General features: G+C 28.7%; 1 protein-coding gene across 1 annotated transcript in view; it reads right to left on the bottom strand.

Annotated features, from left to right (window-relative positions):
- LOC129960001 (uncharacterized) overlaps positions 1–21,169 on the bottom strand; it is a 135,578-nt gene extending 114,409 nt beyond the window's left edge. The window contains exons 1-2 of the mRNA XM_056072980.1: positions 21,052–21,169; positions 892–986 (exon numbers count right to left, since the gene is read on the bottom strand). Of these exons, the coding sequence (XP_055928955.1) occupies positions 892–981 (90 nt within the window). The 5' untranslated portion in view covers positions 982–986; positions 21,052–21,169. The remainder of the gene's footprint in view (positions 1–891; positions 987–21,051) is intronic.
- Positions 21,170–23,916: the final 2,747 nt, after the last annotated feature.

A 23,916-nucleotide genomic window follows, 5' to 3' on the forward strand; every position in this document is an offset into this window, starting at 1 on the left:
ACAATTACAATAGTAAAATAATATTTATAATTACAAGAGTAGTGAATGCTTTCCTTCGTTTCAAACGAGTCAATTTTAAATGTTATAACTAACCAACAGCACTTGAAGTAATAAAGATACTCAAGTTCATACATTTTCAAAGAAATCTATTAAGTGTTGAACAAAAAGAAATAACTGAGAAATAAATTGAAAAATTCTTTTTATATTGATAAATGCATAAACAATGAAATGAAAAATCAACAATCAGAATTAAGCATCACATCTGAAATTTAGGAAACTATACAAGACAAAAACAAAATACACCAATGTTTATTTATAAGACTAATTGTGAAAAGTATTAGTATAGTATATAAATTGTTTATGAATAGAACATTGACAAATTAGATTAATTTCAAATAAGTCAGGAAAAGAATAAAGTTAAAAGTTTTAAAGGCCTTGTTACTATATAATATATTGCACTCGCTCACTCTTCCAAACATATAATGTAGCAATATTTTTTATCAAAATTGACAAAACTATTGCTAACAACTAAATTTCACCAGCTGTGGACTGATTTATTTAAATCCACCCCCCGCCAAAAGATTATATGAAGACTCTGTTAAGAGAGATTTAATAATTTTGAACCATGGTTAAATATAATAATAAACAACATTCAAACCAATAAATCTTCTTCAAACTTCCATTCAACGAGGAGGGATGTTTAATCATTGACTAGTATGTTAAAAAATTTATACCGACTTAAATGTACACTATAGACAGTGGATCGTTAAAGAAATAGGGCTTCAAACCTGCAATCCTCTAACTTCAAAACAGAGACTTATCCAAAAATGAAGGTTGGAAATGACTTAAGATAAAAATAGGACAGACTCTGCAATTAAATTTAAAACTTACTTCTGCAAATATTTCTTCTCTCACTCTTCTAGGAGGAATGCGATTAACATCGAAAATCATTCTCGAACGCTTGTATAAAGATCTCTTCATTGCATCTAGAATAGAAAAAATAGGAGTTGCACATGTATAATAAAAAAAATTATATTTTTCTTAACTGTTTACTGATACATAAATATAATACAATCACAAAATTTTACATATCAAAACTCTTAAATCAATGAATATGTGGAGATGGAGTTTTTAGTTTTTCTTCTCTGCAGGAAAGTTCAAAAAAAAAAAAATTTAACTGAATATCAAGCATACCGATTAATTTTTTTTAAGAGGAAGATTAATGATGCAATAATGGAAAAGCAGCCATGAATAATTAAAATCCAAAATCACATTAAATTCTTCCTTAAATAAAAAAAAAAGTGGTATTCATTTATTTAGAAAACATTAAACCCTATGAACAAACACATTCAGCAGCATTTTTTTTTAAGCCTTATAGCAAAATTTTATACCATCATCTTTAAATCAATAGGTCAATCCATCAAACACAGGTTATGTTGAAAATTAAATTTAATAGCTACAGATACCAGGGTTGCCATGCAAACTGGAAAAAAAAAAATAATGCCTTGTACATATATTCAAGATATGTGAAAATGCATGAATAGCACTCATGTGCTAGTAATAATAGAATATGGTTTTAAGAAGTGGGAAAAAGAGAGGAAAAGAAGCAACAATTTAACATTATTCAAAATAATAGCATAATATGCTTTTAATAAAAGATTTACGTTTACATATCATTATCTAGAATCATTAATAGAAATAATCATTATCTAGAATTCAGCAAGACAAAATTTCCATATTAAAGAGGGGAATATATAATACCTCTCATGCTCTAGAATTGTAAATCACACAAAATTAAGGATTCGGGTGAAATAAAGCAAACATTTTTGTTAAGATCCAAATCATATGATTGCTTAAAAGAAAAATGTACACTATTAATACACAAGCAAGAATATTTTTTTATTTATTCATTTTTGCCAATACAAATATTTGACATCAATTTCTGCAACTCCTGCAGATTTTTCAGCCATCAGTTTCATGGAGCTAATGGACCAAATCTATAACAAATGATACAACATTTCTATATGCCTAATGTATATTTTTCAGTTCATTCACTTTCAGTGAAAATATTTCCGATACATCATTGAATGAATTAAAGGACCAATGCGACTCAACAAGTTTTAATGCTTATAAAAATGCAGCTTTAAATGATTCTTCTTGAACCAAAAAGTCCGAAATCAGTTTATATTCAGAGATTAAAATATAATGTGTTTGGATTTAACATGTCATTCCTTTTAGATTCATTCAAGTATTGATGATAACTCTTTTGAACTGGCAAGCAGTCTCGTATGTTTTCCTCTTTCAGCATTTTAGTAAGTACCTATTTTCCCACGTTACTTAGGCTTATTATCTTCTTGCAAAGCAACAGTACGTAACAAATTGATTTTGCGGACAAACCCTTCAGCAAAATCAGGATTGACTTTTTTTATCCATCCTATTTGTATTATATACAGATTTTGACTAGTTTATTGATTTGAAAATACTTTTTAATGCACTTTGAATAAGCTCACAATTTCCACAAATAATAAACAAGCCATTCAATAAACCAAAAATGATAGACTAAACACCATTGCACTGCTTCCTCAGATTGAATACTGCTAATCCCACTATAGAAATGTATTCTATTCTTTCATGCAGTGGCAGAAGCCTTGTGTATGCTCATTCGCTGCAATTTGGGAATCTCAAGAAAAAAGGACAACTGTTTCGCAAATCAAAACCAATATGATGTATACAGAAGAAAAGGGGGCAAGTTTCTGCATTACACAGTGAATGGTATTGTTTCATTTTTAGAAACTATGACCATGATCTTTTATTCTTGCAATCTTTAGAGAATGGCATTTTTTATAAGAAAAAAATAACCAAGATCCCCGTATTTTCCTTGTTTATTTATCAAAATTTTCATGTTTTAATACATTTACCCTTTCTTTAGACAATTTTTAAATTCCCTGTGTTTTCCTGATTTTCCCTATTCTCCCGGTGGCGTGGAAGCCCTGGGTATACATACATACATGAAATTAAATGACAAATGTTCCTACGATAACTTCAATTAAAAATAAGCAATTCAGATGACTTCAGAAAGATATCAATAAAAAAATTTTAATTTTTCTTTAAGTAACACACAGCTTTACTATCAGCAAAGCTAATAACAATTTTTTTATATCATTAAATAGCATTTTTTCAATACAAATTTTAATTTCTATACTAAAAAATAATTTCCCAATTTTTTTAATTTTACAAAATGAATTTACATAGCTGATGCAGTTCAACAGTTACTTACCAGAAAAGCAAACATTTCAAAATTTGATAATTTCAAAAGGAAAAAATCCTACAGGTGACGATATACTATAGATTTATGCAACTGATTAAAAAATATTTTATCAACACACAAATTTTATTCAACCAATTCAAATAACCTGGGATGCATTTTATTTAACTTCTTTCAAATTCATGAATAGTCTCTCAATGAAAGATTTTGCTTTAAAAACTAAAATATAAGTGAAGTATACATTGAAAACTTACAAAGCCTAGATATACTGAATAATGCTTAACACCTTTGTTTGAACATGAAAAGTTTCCTAATTTGTAAAACTAATCATTCATTTTCCCCTTTTAACTCGCTAGGATACAATAAAATGATACGAAATAACAAAAATACGAACAAAATGATACGAAAAAATTTTTAAGCCAAAACACAAAAAATAAGAGCATTTTAAATATCAAAAGAATAATAAAAGCTAATTTTGCAGAGAAATACTGAGGCTCTCAAAATTCAGTTTGAATATTTAAAAGAGCAACAAGTTTAGTTATTGAAATTTTGTTAGTCGCCAAGTATACAATTAAATGAAAAACACAAATAAAATACAACTTTATCAAATATAATAAAAAAATATCAAAAAATAAGCATATAACCAATATTAAAACAACATTTCTATATACAAACAATATCAGTGCCAGTAAAAGAATAAGGGGAAGAATAAGAAGGATAACTTAACGAGACGATAAATAATTCTCATTCACCAACATTAAAAGTAATTAAACCAATTATAAACTCAACAAGCTTAACTAAAAATTTAATTTGTAAAATATTGTATGTATTTAAATACTTTAGTATTTTATATTACAAAGAATTAAATGAACAATGAAAATTTGATATGAATAGCTTTGCAATTTTTTTTGCTTGTTATAATTTAAAATGCCTGCTCCTCCTTTCATTAATACAAAAATTTTGTTAGGGTTTATAAATGGCTGCAGCAAATAGAGATCATTAAATTACAAGTAACAAATTTGAATGATTATGCAGTTGTATTTTTTTAAAGTGATACTGGATAAGTAATTTAATTAAGCCTTTATAGTTAAATTATTTTTCCCAAAATTCCTTAAGAAGGTTAGAAAATATACTAAGTTAAAATGGAAAAACAATTCAACATATTTCCTAATACTGTATGCTCAAAATACAGAAAATGTGTTTTAATTTATAACTTTTTCAGTACCAGAATCAGAGTGCTTTATTTACCATAAAAAGCTAGCCTGCTATGACATAACAGTAAAACTACATGAATGAGCAATAAACATTTTTATTAATGCCTTTAAAAAAAACTAGGAATATATTTTTCTAACCTAAAGTCAGGAAATCAAAACAAAAATTGAAATACTAAGGAAAGTATAAATTAGAATTTTATTCACATTCATAAAATATTTAACATTTTTTATGTTTAAGAATTTTTTTCCCCATGACATTTATTGAAACTTAATTTCTTTATACTGCAAGATCCTTCCAAGTCAAGGGAATACAATTTTAAAACAAAATGTATCACCACCTCAAATTCTTCATGAAACATTACATAGGTATACTATTCATTTAAATCTGGAAAAACAAGTTCCATCAATATATACAAATCTTTAATTACAGCTATATAAAGTCTTCAAAAATTTACCTAAAAACTATCTACAGTAATTTTATGAATTGTTCTAGGCACTTGTTGAAAGAAATTTTATGAATTTTTCTAAGACTGGCATCGTGCAATGATCACATGAAAAGGAAATTTAAATCCCATGAAACTTTTTGAGTAGGCATAAAAAATTACCAAAGTAAATTTTGCCTACTCAACACACAAGGCAAGTGCTGAATTAGATCTGTTCTTGAAAAGTTGTTTTGATCAAGCATTGACTATCCAAAGAATACAGCAATAGCTACAGTCAATTCCAATATTATAGATCAGAATGATATACGAAATACTTTTCAAATGATTTGCAGGAGTGGGAAAAGAAAGAGTCAAAACCTCTACTTAAATTAGAATGCATATTAGGTAGGTCAATACTGTACATGAAGGAAAATGGTGGCTCCGATATGTTTCACAAATAAATAAACTTGATGAAGTAAAAGAATTTCTATATCCATCTGAGCTATCAACATTACTCATATGTTCAAGAAATTTTGATATTCTGTAGGTGTCAATTGTGGATAATCTGATAAAAGTGAATCCTCAATTCATTAAAGAAGTTATGTTTTACTTGAAAACACTAAAAACAAATTTAACTTTTTCAAATGATAAATATATTTTACTAAATGAAAAGATTACTTTAGACTCATTATTGTACTCATTCTTCAGGTTAATATTTATAATCATTTTCATGGAAATGTAAAAATCAGTTACGCATAACATTAATGAAAAACAAAGTTTTTGTAGTTTTCTTTATAATTATCCAATCACAAATTTATATTTTGCTGATTTACAAATATACTTAATATTCATAGAATCAATTTTAAAATACAGGGGAGAGTTGTAAGGAATGGGACAGGTTTCATTTTTTCCCCCCAATTTACTATCTTAGACATACCACGAGTGCAGTTTATAAAAATCTAACTATGTTCTTTAATTTATTTTTTTAAAAGTACATAAATAGCAAAATACAAACAATTAGCTTTTATTTGCATAGTTAAAAATTGTAACATTTTTGTCTCACACCTCCTTTATAAGCAGGAGATATGCAACAAAGTTTGAGAAAATTAAAATTAATGAATATTATATTTTGATATCCTTTTCATTCAATGATTTATGGTTTTGGACATGCCAAATAAGAGCTGATTTGAAAATCTTCATTGGTGCTGCCATATCTTGAAAACTTATTTTCTTTCACAACCATTTCCATTGATTTATTTTTCTCTTTCTGAATGCTTTGTTCTTCTATATTTGTGGCATTTTTATATAAAAATATTAAATTAGTAATTCTTTTTAATTTAGAGTAACAAAAGCTTTAATAGCTTCACTTTTTTCATTACTTAATATTTACTATACTGCTTTATTACTTTATATAATACTAGCCGCCTTTGGCGACCAGCCGGTTTGCCAATCTTAATGCTCGTTAAAATTTTAATAATTAAATATTTTATGCAATTCCAACTTTAATAGATTCTTCAGCAAAATATTTTAAAACTTCAAATTTTGATAGTCATATAATTCACTCATAATATTATAAAGGCCTTCAGTCATAACGTGATATGTATCTGTCTAATTTTCTGTTACCCCTCGTAGAATTTATGCTTTAAATTAAAGTGGAAAGAATTAATCTTCAATTAATATAATAATATTTTTTACTGAAACAAAGCATTTTTTTATAATCTGATTACTGAAAATAGAGTCACTCAGCGTTTAAACTTAATGGGCACTAAAAAATATCTTTTTTAATTTATGTAATATCTCAAGAGTTGGTAAACAAAATTTTCTTAGATTCATTATGAGCAGATCGATTAATTAACAATGTTTAAATTTAAATGCATCAAACACTAAGAAAATAAAACGAATCGTTTAAAATAAACGGTTGAAAACAGGTTTTAAAAAAACTACTTAAAAAACGATGTACTTAAAACTATAAGCATATACAAAAAATATATAACTAACATAAATACAATTTACTTACAAAAGCATGCAACTAACCCAAAAATAATTTAAATCATCCATTGATAACGTTGTCATGGCAACAATCAGAACAGAATGCGCATGCGTGAATTTTCTTCGCCTGTTACGTAACGCAAATACGTGATTTTTTCTACGCCAGTTGGGGTAACGCTATGCGGATTAGACATTTTTAATTTCCTTTATTCTGTTTTATTTTAATTCAAAAGTACTTCAGAATGAATCTGAAAGATTGATTCATTAACAATGTTTAATTTTAAATGCATCAAACATTAAGAAAATAAACAGAACCAATTGAAATAATCCGCCGAAAAATTTTAACCCTAGCCTCATTACTGTTGGGAGAAAAAAAAACTGAAGCCTTTCTCGTTTGGCGCTGGGGATAATGGAAGATTTTTTTGGCGGAAAAGTTGGCGGTGGGGAAAATGGAAGATTTGTTTGGCGGGAAAGTTAGTTTTTAATTAATAATTAAAATTCTAATTAAAAATTCGAAAAAAGAAACCCCAGGTGCGCATTCCCAAACTCCAAGGTATACATGTACCAAATTTGGTAGCTGTATGTCAAACGGTCTGGCCTGTAGAGCGCCAACACACACACACACACACACACACACACACACACACACACACACACACACACACACACACACACACACACTGAGCTTTATTATAAGTATAGATTATATTTACAGTAGAATTTCCATTAACTGAAATTAATAGAAACATGATTTTAGGATTTTTTTTTATGTAAAATGATGCAGATTGATCTACAGTATGTATTATATTCTATATGACACATTTATTAATAAAAATAAAGAATAACAAAACAAGTTTAAGAGACACTAGTGTTCTTGTGCAATTTTTTTAAAAAGAGTGAAACTATTTTACGCTTTTTGTTTTGGTTAACAGAACCTCTGCTTTTTTTTTATTATAAATTATTGCTTTATATAATTTTATATATAAGTATACATTATAATATTATATAATATATATAAACTTATATATTTTAATAAATTTAAAATCATCAACTTACTATAACATTGTAACGACAACTAATGTTATTAAACATTAAGAAAAATTAAAAACTTTAATCATTAGCATATTTAGCTATTTAGAAATGTAATTAAGAATGTCATATTTGTTCCACTACAGAATTTATTTTAAAAATGCACATTACAGAGTATGCTACATTTAAGCTTAACTTGACTGTTTATAAACACTATTTTTGAATTTATTATATATTTAAAATATTTTTATTTTGCAATTAATAAGATTGAAAAAAAGAATTTATATTTACTTCCAAGTCTTAAATTTATATTTTCTGTTTTAAATACAATATTATAGCTAGTGCAACAATTAGGATCAAACTAGAGGCTATTAGCTGCTCAATCAGATGCAGAAACTGGAAATAGAATCTGACCTTTTATTTAAACATAAATGCAGCAGTCCCATTCCTCTCAACTCTTCCCTACAGTAATGGCCAAAATCATGGAGATCTTTTGGGAAAGGTGCATTTTTTTAAGATTTGATAGCTTATATCAGTAATTTTACTAAGAGAAATGTCATAAATTACATATAATTTAAAAAGTAATTTAACCAAAAATTTAATAAAACATTTTCATCATAATATTCATTTTGAAACAGCAGTTATAAGGAAGGAAAGAAGAATGATATACACAAAAATTCTCTTATGGCTGTCAATACTTAGTTCGATAACCTTCAGCACCAATTGTGCCTTGCAATGCAATTCCATAAAGTTCACCGAAGCTTTTAGTTCCTCAGCTGTTATTATGCAATAACCTGACTGGATTATTGCTTCAATTAAATGGGTCTTACTGTTGAGTTGCTTCTGTGTAACAAATTTCATTAGCCTGCTCCGTAAGTCTTCAAATGGGATAAGATCTAGACAAGTCCCAGAGCATCCAAGTAATAAAATGCAATCATTTTAAAAACAGCTTTCCCTTACAGATGCAACATAATATAGAATTGATTCCTGCTGAAATATAAATTAATCATCTGAGAAATGATTATAAATCGATGACAGCAGTTTTGGAACAAATATTTCATTTATATATCTTTGGGCATTTATATTATTAATCACACAAATTTTTCCCATGCCTATTGCTGTCATACATCCTAAGATCATAATACTAATATGATGTTTTAATAATAGGTGTAATACAAGCAGGATAGAAATCCTTTTAAGAGTTGACATTTGAAATGAATTGGAATATGAAGTCACAAAAGTAACAAAGAGACAAAGTAACAAAGAGGTCACAAAATATTTAACCTGCTGATTATTACAACTGCCATAACTTGGATTCTCAAAATAATGTCACAAGAATGTTAGGAAAATAAGGGATAAAAATTTACTAATTGGATAAAAATTTACTGGAAGATACTTTCAGAAATTAATAAATGAAACCAGCTGTTGTATGAATAAGGCAAATACTAAGATGACTTCAGGGACATAACAACTCAAAACTTAGTTTACATGTCTTTTACAATGCTAGTCAACGAACCTATGCCACTCACATTCTCCTAAGGTCCGAAAAAGATAAAAGAATTGCTTGTATTTTAATTGCAGCAAGTTCTAGAGTAGCTTCTATTAAAGATATTTCCATCTCAAGACTGGAATTGCTAGACTGTTGTATTAGACCCTAGACTAACAAAAACCATATGTGAAGATTTCAAAAACCTTGACAAAATACCTGTTTATTACTGGTCAGATTTCATGAATTGTTTGTATTGGATAAAAAAGGATGAGCAAGCAATGAGCAACATTAGTGATGAATCAAGCAAAAGAAATAAGAGCTAATAGAGGAATCATGTACTTGGGAGTTTAAATCAAGTGTATTAACCTTCTAGAGGTTGTTCAGTCAAAGCTTTGATTGCTCGAACATGGTGGGAAGGTCCTGATTAAAAGATGAAGGAAAATATAGCCTGCATCTAATTTATCCCCAGATGAAAACATTGTTATTGTAGAGAAGAAAAAGTCAATTGTCACATTTTTACATGTGTCAAAGTATATTCTCAAATTCTTAAGTAAATGTTCTCCATTTGAGAAGCTGATAAGAGTTGCTGCACGAGTAATCGGGTCTCATAAGAAAAAAAAAAGTGCTTTTGGATAGGCAGGACACTTGCCATTAGACAGGCATGCTTACAACTAATGAATTGATAGAAGAAACAAAAAATCATGTATGCCCTACAAAAATCTTCATTAATAAAGAACTCTTCAATACGTTGCAGATAAAAATGAATTGTTCAGAACGAAGACCAGATTGACAATGCAAGAAGACACTGAAGTTTCCAATAATTCTTCTATCAGATTATCTTGTGGTCACAGCTCTGAGTATGCATAGATACAAGGTACTTCTGCATTATGGGATTCGAAATTTGATTGCAAGCCTCCAAATATATATATATATATATTGAATATTAAGAGGAAGAAGAGCTGTTCAAAAGTGATTCATCAGTGTGTTTATGCAAAAGATTCAATATGAAACATACTGAATTGAATTTTGCTCCCCTTCCTGAGGATCGAGCCACAGATGCTGTCGTATTTGAAGTTACGAGAATCAATTGAGCTATGCCAGGAAATAAACTGTGGCTCCTTTTATTTACTTGCACCATTTTCTGAGCAAGACATCTGGAACTTGTCTCATCTATGTCAACTGATAAATTTTTGCTGGCCCTCAGGCAATTCATAGCTTGTTGAGGTAAGTCAAAATTTACCTATTCAGATAATGCTAAAAACTCTGTAGGAGCTGATCACCTTATGCAGAAGGTTGACTCGGATAAAATAATTACTGACAAAGCTGCTAAAAGAATAATTTGAACATTTATGCCTCCATCTCCTTAGTGGATTTTAACGATGGATTGTATTATTGCCCAGGTCACATATTTATTAAAGAGAATTTTAAGTAAGGCATGTTGGAAATATGAAGAATTAAATTCTTTACTGTATGAATATGAAAATATTGTCAACTTTAGACCTATGGAATATGCATCTGATGATAATCAGCTTGAACCTTTAACACCTTTCACGTTTATGCATGAAATAATGTGGTTTGTGTATCTTGACTGTTTGGAATCTGTCAATCAGCAAAAAATAAATAAATAAATAAATAAAAGTCTGTACAGAATGAGACTTTGTGAAGATGACAAATGTTTAAGGTTGGAATACTCTGGGTCATTTAAGAAAAAATACTAAGGAAGGTTGAGACACTTATGGAATTAAAGTAGGATAAATAGTGGTGATGAAGAAAACACATTTTTAAAAAATGTTCAGGTCTTTAGGAAAAGTCACAGGAATCTTTCCCGATAAAGATGGTGTTCGTTTTAAGTGAAAATTTCCAAGAATGAAATTTTACATTCTGTCTAATGTCTGTAATCTCCTAAAATAAATGCAGCTTCTTGCAGAGCCCCTTCATCAATGAGTTTTAAAAATTGCAAAAAAAAAAAAAAAAAAAAAAAAAAACCTGTTGAAGCACGAGGCAAAAGCCAAGAAACTCCTAATTTTGTGGTTATTGCAGAATACAACCTAAAAGATGATCAGCCTGCATCTGAACAACAAGATGTGAATGTGAAATCAAGACTACCAAGAGATTAAATCTTTAATTACATACTTTAATACTGAGTTTTAAAACTCAAACTCAAAAAAGTGAGAGTGTCCCATACACCCTTTAAATTAAACAACTCAATGATTCCTGGAAAAAAAATGCAAAGGATAATTTAAGGAAATGGATTCAAACTTTTCTTGTAAATTTTAATTTCATTAAAATTCTTTACTAAAAACTGAGCATTTTTTTTTTGTCACAAAAGTAAATTTGCCTAGTTCCTTATCAATTTTATAGATTAAAATCTGATGTCCCAGCATTTTGGTAATTAGTAAAGTTTTATTTATCATAAAGGGTGTCCCAAAATTAATGCAAGATTTGAATTTGTCACCACTTGAGCAGTAAACATTTGATATCCGATAGTTTAGGGTCAAACTGTGGCTGCCAGATTTTCATTCTTTTCCAAAAATTGTTCAACAAAGAAAACTCATTATTCTATTGCATAACGCTCCATTTTTACTAACTATGCTATCAGCTGTCAAAAGTTTTTTTAATAGGATTGCCAATACTTGACTGCACGAATGATGGCAAATTCAAATATTGCCTTAATTTTGGACACCTTTATTTGGTCAATACTAAGTATTCATGCAACAGCCCCCTTTAATCCTTTTATTACTAACTCAGCCCAACCTGGCTGTGAACTGCCATGGCAATTGGCCGTTTTCTGTTTCAAACGAGAAGTGCAAGATGTAAAGCAAGTTATTGCAAAGAATGTTCTTACTTTAAATCCTGAATTCCCCATTTGAAACCAGCCCATTAGTTTTAAACTAGCATGGCTGGATTAGTAGCAAGAGATTTAATCTTCTCAATGTTTTTTTTTTTTTTTTTTTTTAAGATTTAAAAATGCTTTTTCTTTATGGAATTCTTGCATTTGAACAAGATTGCAGCAACCTGCATCAAACGGTCCACACGTTCACTGCATTGCATCGTTTCACTTGATATGCCCTCATATGATCTTCTAGCTTGTAGGCACAGTCTTTAAATTAATCTATCATTTAGTGCTAATAGTTTTCTCTAATTTTTTTAGAAGTTTCTTTATACTCCTTCAAAATCAATCACTATCATTTTTTCCCCATCATTTTCTTTTTAATTTTAGCTTTATAATTAATGTACATTCAATAGTAAAACTTTATATCTTCTTTTGGTTGACAGTCAACTATGTCATGTTTTAGCATTTGATATTTTTGCAATATGAAAGAATACTTAAGAGCAATTACAAAAAATAAGAATAAATGACCTCCTGTCATCCCTGAAACATGGTGTCAACAAACGAATTCTATTAATAATACCTTCTTGGCTATCTAAATCATACTCATTAGCTATATTCAAATCAAGAAAATTATCCCTTATCACCTAAAGATGCTTTTTTCTGACTATTTTGCTATAAATTTTTAAAAAATAATACTAAATGAACATTATTTAATGAATTACATTCTTGTTTAAAATAATCTTTAAAATGATATATAGCTCTAGTTATTACTGCAAATAGTATTGCAGGTGAGCAATTAATTCTCCAAAATGTACTTTTTCTAAAAGGTTTCCATAATATTAGCCAAAGCTGTACACTTTTTGAAAAAAATTAAATTTTATTTAGATTTTGACAAAAATTTTGTGTAATAGTCTTGGAAAATGGCATAAAAATATAAACTGACACCTCTCTTGGCTTTCTAACTCAATTCAGAGAAATTTTGGAATCACTCAAAAATTTCCATTAGGTAATTTTTGAAAATTTTACATAGCTGTAATTCAAAACCTGAATGGCATATCTATGCAAAATTTAGAGACTTTGCAAATAGTATATAGCATGAAAATCTGAGATAGTGAGGTTTATAAAATGTGCTGGGATGACCTGAAATGGTTCTGTTTTAAGTATTTCCATCCTTTGTTATTATGAAATACAAGATTTTTTTTTAATAAATTTTTTTTCTACTTCAGAATAAACTAATAAAAATGTTTACCCCCCCCCCTCCCCCAGCATTAAGACCATGATTTCCTGGCAAACAATTCTCCTCTCATAATGGCAGACACGTAATTTTTCAGTTGCCGGTTATTTCCTACCCCAGATATGAAGTTGCGAGATAATGAGAAGGGAGTATGTGTGTTATCAGTGGACAGTGTTATTGATGTCTTTCTACTCATATTCCTTAAAGCCTTAGATTATTCTGAGCCAGTACTTTTGAAGTTTTAAGATTAAATGCATATCCAAAATGAGTCTTAAATAACGGACATAAAAAAACTATACCTGGCATGTGCACAAAGATATATAATTACATTTAACCTGATCTTTAGTTTAAAACTTTCTAGGATAAGAAAGTAGATAATCTGAAAAAATAAAAGAAATAAAATAAAAATTGACTATTTTCTTTTTTATAGAGTGTTTTCATTTGAGGATATTCAAATTGAATGTGTTTACACAATTTATGCCTGAAAATCAGACACTAAAACATATACAGTATTTACTGAAAATATAAGCTTTCTTATAATTTTTAATGAAACTATTTTCTTAGTTTCAGTTAGAGTATTTAAAAAAAGGGAGATCTACAAAAACTATATAACCAACCTTCCGAAGCATTTTATTTAGAAAAAATTACCATTGATTATATTAAATCATATTTTTATAACAATTTGTTATGCAAAACTGAATGTTTGTTAATTCCGCAATCCAAGCTGAATTCAAACAAAATTTGAAGAAAAGGTTTGAGACTATCCAATTAACAGGATGTGTGTATTGACAAACTGCTGCAAAAATTAAGTACTTTTAAGTACCTTAGCCCTCAAAATTAAACATCTTTGTACAAGTATGCATATGTAAACTCATATTTTTAAGCATAGTATTGTATTTATTTTTTTCAAAATAATGCATAGTTTTTATTGAAAAAAAAATTTATAAAAATTAATTTTAAATGCTTATTTTTTTTTTTATTTTTTTTTTAATTTTAATATTTATTTCTGCATTTGCGCAACTCTTCTATTGTAAAATCGTGCCCTTTTGGATTCGACAAAAACTTAAAAATGATCATAAAAATGAAAAAGAAAAAAAAATTAATACTAACAAAAAAATAAGTAACTTTTATAAGATTAATGATAAAGATCTGCAAGCTTTTTCAATATTTCTTAAAATTAAAATAAAATATCAGATACAACATTTCTGAAAATGCCAATAGTGATGTGGAAGCTCAGCACGACTACAAATTTTGTATTTGATTTTTACATAAGCAACAACAATTAAGATCCAACATGGCTGGGATGGAAAGAGTATTATGCAATCATTCTAAGTGGTGCTCATTCTATTATGAAATTTTATTTGCAATCTTATAAAGCTAAAAACTAAAGCATTCCTATGGCTATCATCATTCAACTGGCCAAAATGCCATGAAACTGATGATGGAACAATGGCATCTTCTTAATAAGTTTTTAAAATAATTTGATAGAAAATAATAGCAGCATTCACAAACAATCAGTCCAAAAAGAGATTGTCTTATCGTCTCTTGTTTCTAAAGTGTAGTAAAAGTCTTTTGAACATTTAACGTTAATAAAATTTAATGCCTGCTTTTTAACCTACAACCAAAAATTATTACTTAAAAAAATTAGAGAAGAAACATATATTTCAAAAAGAAATGAAAATGCTTTAACAAGTCCTAGTTTTCATAAATAACGGAAGCAAACTAGTAGAGTCAAAATAAAAAAAATCAGCCCTGTAGTTAGAAGCAAAATGAAAATAAATCAATCAGAGTGTCACCCCAAAATGCATATTGCCAGGAAATGCCTTGTGAGGCTTTGGCATACAATAATTACAGAATATTAACAACAGGCGTGAATTAAGTATTTTTACTGATTCTATTGTGCGCCTGCAGAGAAGTATTTTGGGATTATCTCTGGCATGTGGTTGAAAGTATCCGAAAAGTGAATTTGGGTTTTAGACACATTCTTCTCAATTGATTAAAACAAAAAATTTGACTCAAAACTACACTTATACTTACCAAATTTGATATATTTACGTCACTATATTTTTGAGTTATCGAGTTTACATATTTCTGAAAGTATAGACCGACTTGAGGTGAACCTTTTGTTAGATTTGGCTCAAAATTTGACAGATATTTATAAAATAGATGCTAGATCTGTGAACCAAATTTTAACTATCCGACTCAGTTCTGCAGTTATGTTAACTTATATTCGAACAGTCGGCCAGACATTTTTAAGGTGCTTGAAAATGGTTTTCAAATTTAGGTACTTTTCATGATACTATGTACCCTGAATTAAATAGTTTCCACAAGTCTCTTAAAACCTTAGATGGAGGGAATTGGAAAATTGTATATAAGTTCTGTCATAATTTCTGATTAAAACTCTGCAAATATTTTTTTTTTTTTTTTTTTGACATCATGCTAAAATTAATTTTTAAAAAAACTAAGCATTGTAGTGAAATGAGTGTTATTATTTTACATTGCAGTTTTGTTTTTTTATTTTGTCTTACTTTTAACAAATTTTTCAATTTTAATATAAAAAATATTTTTATCAGTCCTATTTTTTTGTCAAAATATTAACCTTCATTCACTGCTTAATCTCGCGTATCATTCACATCCTTCTGTTAAGTTGGATTGTTAATGTTTGTTGGTCCGACATTTTTAATTTTACTTTTCATGAGCAAAGTAAAAGTAAGAATTTTAATATATACTTGCAAATAATTCAATATGTTTTTGTTTTTTTAAATTTCTTTAACTGCTTGATTCAACTCTATCTGATATCTTAAGACTCATCTGTCTTTTTTTAATGTTTTCACTTTCTCGTACATGTAATATAAAGAAAATAAAATAATCTTTAAAAAAGAAATTTACTCCGAGATTTTGAAAAAACTTTACATTTCAAATTTTCCGGACCAAATTTTTGGAAAATATCTATACACCTATTTGTCTGTGATAAAGATAACTCAAAAATGCTTCGAGTTAGACGGATGATATTTGATATATAGTCATTATACTAAATTTATAGATTTTTATATAATTTCCTGCAAAATCTATTCAGAGGAAATCTGTCGAACAGTTTGAATATAAGTTAACATATTAATTACAAAATAAAGAGAGCTAGATGGATAAAATTTAGCATACAGATTAAACATCCACAACGTATCAGATTTTGAGACAAATATAAGATGCTAATCGTCTGTTGGTCTGTACGTTTAGAAGTGTGTAAAAGTAATAACTCAAAAAGACAATGACTTAAACATATCAAATTTGATATGCAATACGACTACAGTTATAATTTTCTGTCAAATTTTGTTTTCAATCGGTTGGGAATAAATGCAACTAAAAAATAATAACTGGTTCCAATTTGAATTCACTCAATATGATTTTAATACTGTTGTTACAATTGTCAACTTTGATTGAATTCGGAGCCAAATGGCAAGACTAAAATAACTGTTTATATTCCCAAAACTTTACAGTAATAATTATTGTTAATTAGGGCTAAGGTTTCTAAAATCTCTTCAGAAATTTAAAATAAATATTCAAAAACTGTTAGACACAAAACTGCAAGTTATTAAAATTTTCTCATGGTTTCTTTATCTCTGTTAGCATGATTAGAAACCTTTACAAACAATTAGCGTTTTGTTTAAGATTTTTAAAAAAAAAAGGACATTTATTTCCTAAAAGAAGTGAAAATAAATCCAAAAAGTGGCTTGTCAAGAAAGATACAGGAAAATAAGCTGCCAAAGGAGCATCCGATTGATTGCCTCCTTAGTATTACACATTAGAATATTTTGGCGGAGATAAAAACAGCATGTGAAATTTCAAGGACCAGTTTTGTGTTATTACCAACATGTCCTGAAGAGTGAAAAGGGAAAGTGCAATTCACAGCTTTCTGAAAAAGGACCCATATCTTAATCAGTACCCTTAGTAGATTCCCCTCATCTCCAAAAAAGTCCACTGAAAAAGGATTTTAAAACCACAAAATAAATTATTGCAAAGCATTAAAAAAAAAAAACTATAAATTGTAACATTGTAAAAAGCCATTAGAAAAGGTGAAACCAAAGCAATATTTGTTCATTGTCCCTCTTGGGAGCAGTCAGAATATAAACAATTAAGGAGTAAAAAAATACATAAAATATTAATAAATGCACAAAAACTATGATAAAATTATTTGAATGTGCTGAAAAAGTGAAAAACTAAAATAAGGTATTTTCGATCACTGGAATGGGAAAATTTCGGAGATTCTTTACTCTTATTAAAAGGCTTATATTTTCATTTTTCAAAATGAAATTTATTTGAATAAGAGTGTCAATAACGCAGGCCGCTAGCAATCAACAGCGAGTGTCTCTACTTATAATAAAGATGACTGTACATGCTGTTGCTTTACAAAACTTGAGGATGTCCCTGTACATTTCGGAATAATTACTCAAAATTATAACTAGATTTTTCATTAAAATTACAAGAAATTTTAACTTTTATTCATTATAAAATCTGAAATTATTATAGCACAGCTTATATAAAATTTTATTTAAATCCCTGAAAAAATTCATTCTTTGTAGTAATATAAAGATCTTAAAATTTTAATATATTTTTTACTCGTATGCTAGTAGTGAATTTTCCTCTTCGGAATCCGAAATGTGAATCCCTTCAAATACAAAAAAATTTGTATTAAAAATGTTCTAGATGCATGTACTTAATAATAAGTAAATACCTGTATTAGTCGAGTAATTTCTAGTCACCAGATATATTTGTATCATGATTAATAAAAGAAATATTTTAACAATTATCTATATTTGTTGTAGTCCTAATGTGCATCATTTGCATAGTCCAGTTATTTCAGCATAAGTGAATTATGTTACCAGATGTTTAATTGCAAATTTATGAAAATTTAACAGAAATCACAATTTTAATCTTGGAGATAAATACCAAAAATCAACATCTCGAAATGTTAATTATCCAACAAAATCCCCTAATTGCACAATTATCTTTCTAAATATTGAAGAAAAAATTATAACGTAATATTCAATTAATGTTTTAAACACTAATTTTAAAATACTAAAATACATTGGCAGTGTGCTGAAAGAATTTTTTTCAAGAATTAAATCGCTTAAACCTAAAATCGGGAAATTATTTTATAGTTTGACTTAATAATTTGACAAATAGGTTTCAATGAAAAAATACTAAATGGACACATTTTATAAATTAATTTTAATTTATAAAAAATGACTTATCAAAGCAAACATAATTATTCGTGCAATGTAAATTTCATGCAATATTTATGAAATAAAATTATATAAAATATTATAAAAAAAATTTTTTTTAATCTTTCTGCATTTTTAATTGATATTATTGTTATACTCTTTCTAAACACTATATAGCAAACACTATAAACAACATCTGCCACTAACACTATGCGATCCCTAATTGCATCATCCGTGCAGGTTGATCTAATTGCAGAAAGGGAAAGCAATTCTTTTTTCCAAACTCTGACATTTTTAAGAGGAAAAGTGTTATTCAACTCTGTGGCTTTCGGTCAGTGTAGCAATCTGCTTGCTGCCGACAGGATTTTACGATTTTATTTTTCTATCTTAATATATTTCATAACTAATATTAAAGAAACATCAATTTTTTTTATCCAATTTACCATCGAATAAGGCCACTAACATGGAATCTAATTTTAATCAGAACCACATAAAATCTTAAATACATCATAAATTCAAAGAAAAGCCAATTGCATATTTCCATTCTAATTAACAAAAAAAAATTGAAATCAAGTTGAAGTTAATTCTACTAAGCTTAATTTAATTTATATATATATATATAAGTTAAATCTATTCTTAAACCTTCTTACAACTTACTAATGTGTACCTTAAACGTTAACTATAAAAGATATTATAACCAATCAAGTAAAAAGATTTCTCTCATAAAATGACAGTATATTCAAATTTGTAGAACTTTTTCCTGATTAGATTTTAACTGCAATTTAATTTTAAAACAAGGACACCTTGCCATTAAACATCATGACAAGATAATTGGTTTTTAATTGAAGCATGAAAAGATACTATAGATATTTCATAAGATCAATCTGCTTTCTTATTTTCAATTTTTTGAAAAATTAAAAATTAATTTTACAGTAAAGGAAAATATTCATTCCAACTAAATGTTCATTTACCTAAAAAGCATACACCCAACCTTACAGCCATTTCACAAGTGAAATATCTAAAATCACATTTTCAACAGATATTTTCTTATTTTATATTTATTTCTAATAAACCCAAATCCTTAAAATTTCTGGTTCTAAAGTAGATTTTCATAACTTTCTAAAATTTATGTTATCAAATTTATATTTCTGAAACAAATTTCTTTAACCATTTATTAATAATATTAAGACATAATACAGATTTAAAAAATAGTTTTGAATCAACACTATCACAAAGAACAATTTCGGAAATCAGCACATGTGACAATTTTTCCACAAATATTTTTTATAAAACAATATTAGACAAACCATTAAAATACTTTTAAAAAAAATCGTGGAGTAAATATAGTTTATTACAAATTTAGCAAAATTTTCAGCAGAATACAAGATATCTGATGAAATCCAAAAGAAATTTAAAAATTATTCCCATCTCTGCGTCATTCTGCTTTAAAATATTAATGGACAAATCAGAACGCCATGCATCACAAGCGTCATATTAACTGAAATGGCGGCTTCTCTGCGTCCGTTTAAATGGCGGAAAATGTTTTAATTTTCCTTTGTTCACAACATAAATTAATAAACTTCATAATGTTTTAAAATTTTCAAACACTAACTTAATAAAGAGAGTGTGATAAATTTTTTTAACATGAAAAGTGCTACATGTTGTTTGGAAGTGAAAGTCCTTCCGCAAGTGAAACATATGGATAAAAATTAGAAACACACTCACCGAATTAAATAAAGCGGATGAAAAGCATATATTGAAATATAAATATTTTATAGATAATATTTTATATTGAGATAAAAATATTTTATATCTTATGAAAACAATACACAATTATAAAACAATTACTATACCGGCTGTATTCCGCTTTAAAACATTGGCCGGCCGGGGATGGCGCACATCACGAGCCTCATATGAATAACAGAAATGGCGGCTTCTCTGCGTCAAGTTTAAAAGGAGGCAAAAACTCTCAACTCCCTTTTGTTCAAAATATAAATACGTAGTGAACTAGATAATGTTTAAAAAATGATGTTCATACACTAAATTTACAAAGATTATGATAAATTTTCTAAACTTGAAAGGTGCTAAATATCTTTTGAAGTGAAAATCCATCTGCAACTGGAACATATGGTTAAAAACAAGAAACACACTCACTGAATTAAATATAGTGGATGTGAAGTATATATTGAGCGTACCATTATAAATTTTTAATCTTTATTCAAGGAACACACAAATTTTGTTCGTTGGCTTGGAACAAAATGCAAGGTTCCATACTTCAAACAAATTAATACAAATCTGAAAATGTTACTGGTGAATAAAGCAAAAATTATGAATAAGAAAATCAAAAAAGTACTTACTTAATTCAATAAATTGGCAATATAAACTCAGAAATAAATTATTCTGACAGCTAAGATATAAATGACAGTCAATAAACGACTCCGAAACCAAAAGCGTCAGTGCGCTTCTTTGTGAGACGAGAACAAAAAAAAAACAAGCAATGTCCGAGTTGAGATGTTTGCACTTTGTATCAAGCATTGAGATTTTGTGATTACTTTATTTTATTTATTTATTCAACATTTGCAAATGATTATGCGTAGAGTGACGAATTTTTGACGAACTATTATTATGTAACCAATATCAAAGAATCACTATTACCAGAGTGATGTCATTGAAATCCTTAGTATGGTCTTATTTCCACAGTCATTTGAACCCTTCAGCAACCTTCAAATGCAAGGAAATCAATAGTAAAATTTTCGAAAATAAACAAAATCTCCATATTTACTTTTCAAATCTGATATTTTTTTTACATTTATTGCATCGAATTTCGGGAATGAGGATAACAGCTTCAGCAATAACAAATAGAGATGCATAATCCACGATTTTTTGAATAACAAATAATATTGCTATTGTTATTTTTAAATATGCGTTCCAAATATCTGTTATTTCGATCATATTATTAATTAAAAATTATTACTTAATATTAAATATAAAATTTATTAATTGTAATTAATACTCAATTTACTAATTTAATTAACGTGTGATTGAATTAATTTATCTGTTTCAGCTTACTTCTTAAATTTTATTTTATTTTCTCAAAACTATTTATTTAATTTATTAGAGTGAACCATTTTCTGGAAAAGATGAGTTAAAAATATATGTCATTTCTTTAAAATGTTTACTTTAGTCCTATATTCTACCAATAGATGGCGCCAGCAGTAAACAGAGTATATGTAATCAAAGTCAATCATGTCACGAGCAATAAAAAATGATCTGTATGGAATAGTGCATCATCAAATACGAATATCGGTGACTTCGCACTTTCCAGTGAAGCCTCGCACTTTCCGGTGAAATCACCGCTGCGATAAATTTCAGTGATATGCAATTCAATGATACGATACGATAATTCCAATAACCGGTCCGTTCACTTTTCAATCCAATCACAGATTTCTTTTGAGAGCTTCCATTGGACAGATCGTATCGTCACCGCTCCGGCAAATTTCAGTGATATCGTATCGATTGTTAGTTTCTATCGTGATCCAAAACTCGTAATCGAAATATCATCAGTAAGATCGTATGAAGGATTTGAATCACACCCCTCTTTGAAAAGTATTGATCACTTGTATTTGTGAATTTTTGATATTGGTAACGTAATAACCGCTCTGAAAATATTCGTCATCCCTAATCCGTACTGAATATATCACGCAGCTCGCAGGCTGACGTCATAACATCGCCGCCTGGTGGCGGTTACATTTCGCTTTGCTTTACAACATCCTCCCCCCCCCCTTGAGACTCAGAAAGAGTCTCAAGTACATAACATACATTATTCAAGAGATCGAGTTTATGTGCTTTCACACATCTGTCAGATCGTGTAAATTTACATTCGGTAGCTTCAGGGGTGGAGGAAGTGCGAGGAAAATCGCCCTTACATATAGTTTCATTTTTAATACTTTCATTACCACTCTTAGTGAGAGAATCTATTTCCTTAATGTTTAATTGTAGAGGAAAAATTCGCTTCACTGGTCTCAGAGAAACTCCAGACTGTGTTTTTACTTTAACGGTATGAATTTTTCCATCGCGACCTGGCAACACATCTACCACTATTGCCAAAGGCCAATGGAATTGTTTTTTACTGTCGTCTCCTATTAATACAACTTCACCAATCTTGGGTTCATGAATGTCTTTTCTTATTTTGTTTTTGAATTAATAAACTCAAATATTCTTTTCGGAAACGAAGTCTTAAATCTTTCAGCAACTTAGTTCTATATCTTATCCTTTTTCTTAAACGTTCGGTCTCTACCATGTCTATGTCATTAGTACTAAAATTTCGATTCTCCATTAAAAACATAGGAGTTAAAGGAATAAGATCATCTGAATTTTCAGAGATATAAGTTAGGGGACGCGAATTTATAACAGACTCGAGGTCACATAACACAGTCTCGAGCTCCTCAAAAGACAAGATCGATTTTCCGAGAGAGCGTCTTAACAGTTCTTTGAGAACCCGAATCAACCGTTCCCAAAAGCCTTCCCACCAGGAAAGCCGTGGGAGGATTAAATTTCCACAAAATTCTACGAATGTTCGCTTCTCTAGTGATTTTTTCCCAATCCAGTTCAGATAATTCATTATTTGCACCTCTGAAATTAGTGCCATTATCTGAGTAGACGGTTCTTGGTCTTTCCCTTCTAGCTATAAATCGACGGAATGCCATTAAAAAAGAATCGTTACTTAGAGAAGCCACGCTCGATATACAGCACAAGTGAACAATACAATCCAAACCTTCGAACTGTCAAGAAAAGTGGTCCCGCTAAGTCGACTCCCGTCACTTCAAAGGTCACTGTGTCGGAAACTCGATCTTCAGGCAGCGGACAAGACTCAGTAGCCAATGGTTTTGCTTTATAACGTTTACATTTCAAACAACCATTAAGTACATTTCTAATAATTTTACGTGATTTTACAATCCAAAATTTTTCTCTTAAAATAGACAGCATAATCCGAATACCAGCATGACAATTTTTTCTGTGAACAGATTCAATCAAACACTTAATAAATATACAATTACTTGGCAAAAGAATTGGACTCAAAAAGTCTGATACATCTTTACGTTCAATTATACGTGTCTTAACTCTTAAAATACCAACATCATCTTTATAAATGTCAATTGACAATATTGAACTTTTATCAGCAAAATACTGGTTTTGAATTAAACGCATCAATACAGTTTCTG

The sequence above is a fragment of the Argiope bruennichi genome, chromosome X2, assembly GCF_947563725.1.
Source record: "Argiope bruennichi chromosome X2, qqArgBrue1.1, whole genome shotgun sequence".
Lineage (NCBI taxonomy): Eukaryota > Metazoa > Arthropoda > Arachnida > Araneae > Araneidae > Argiope > Argiope bruennichi.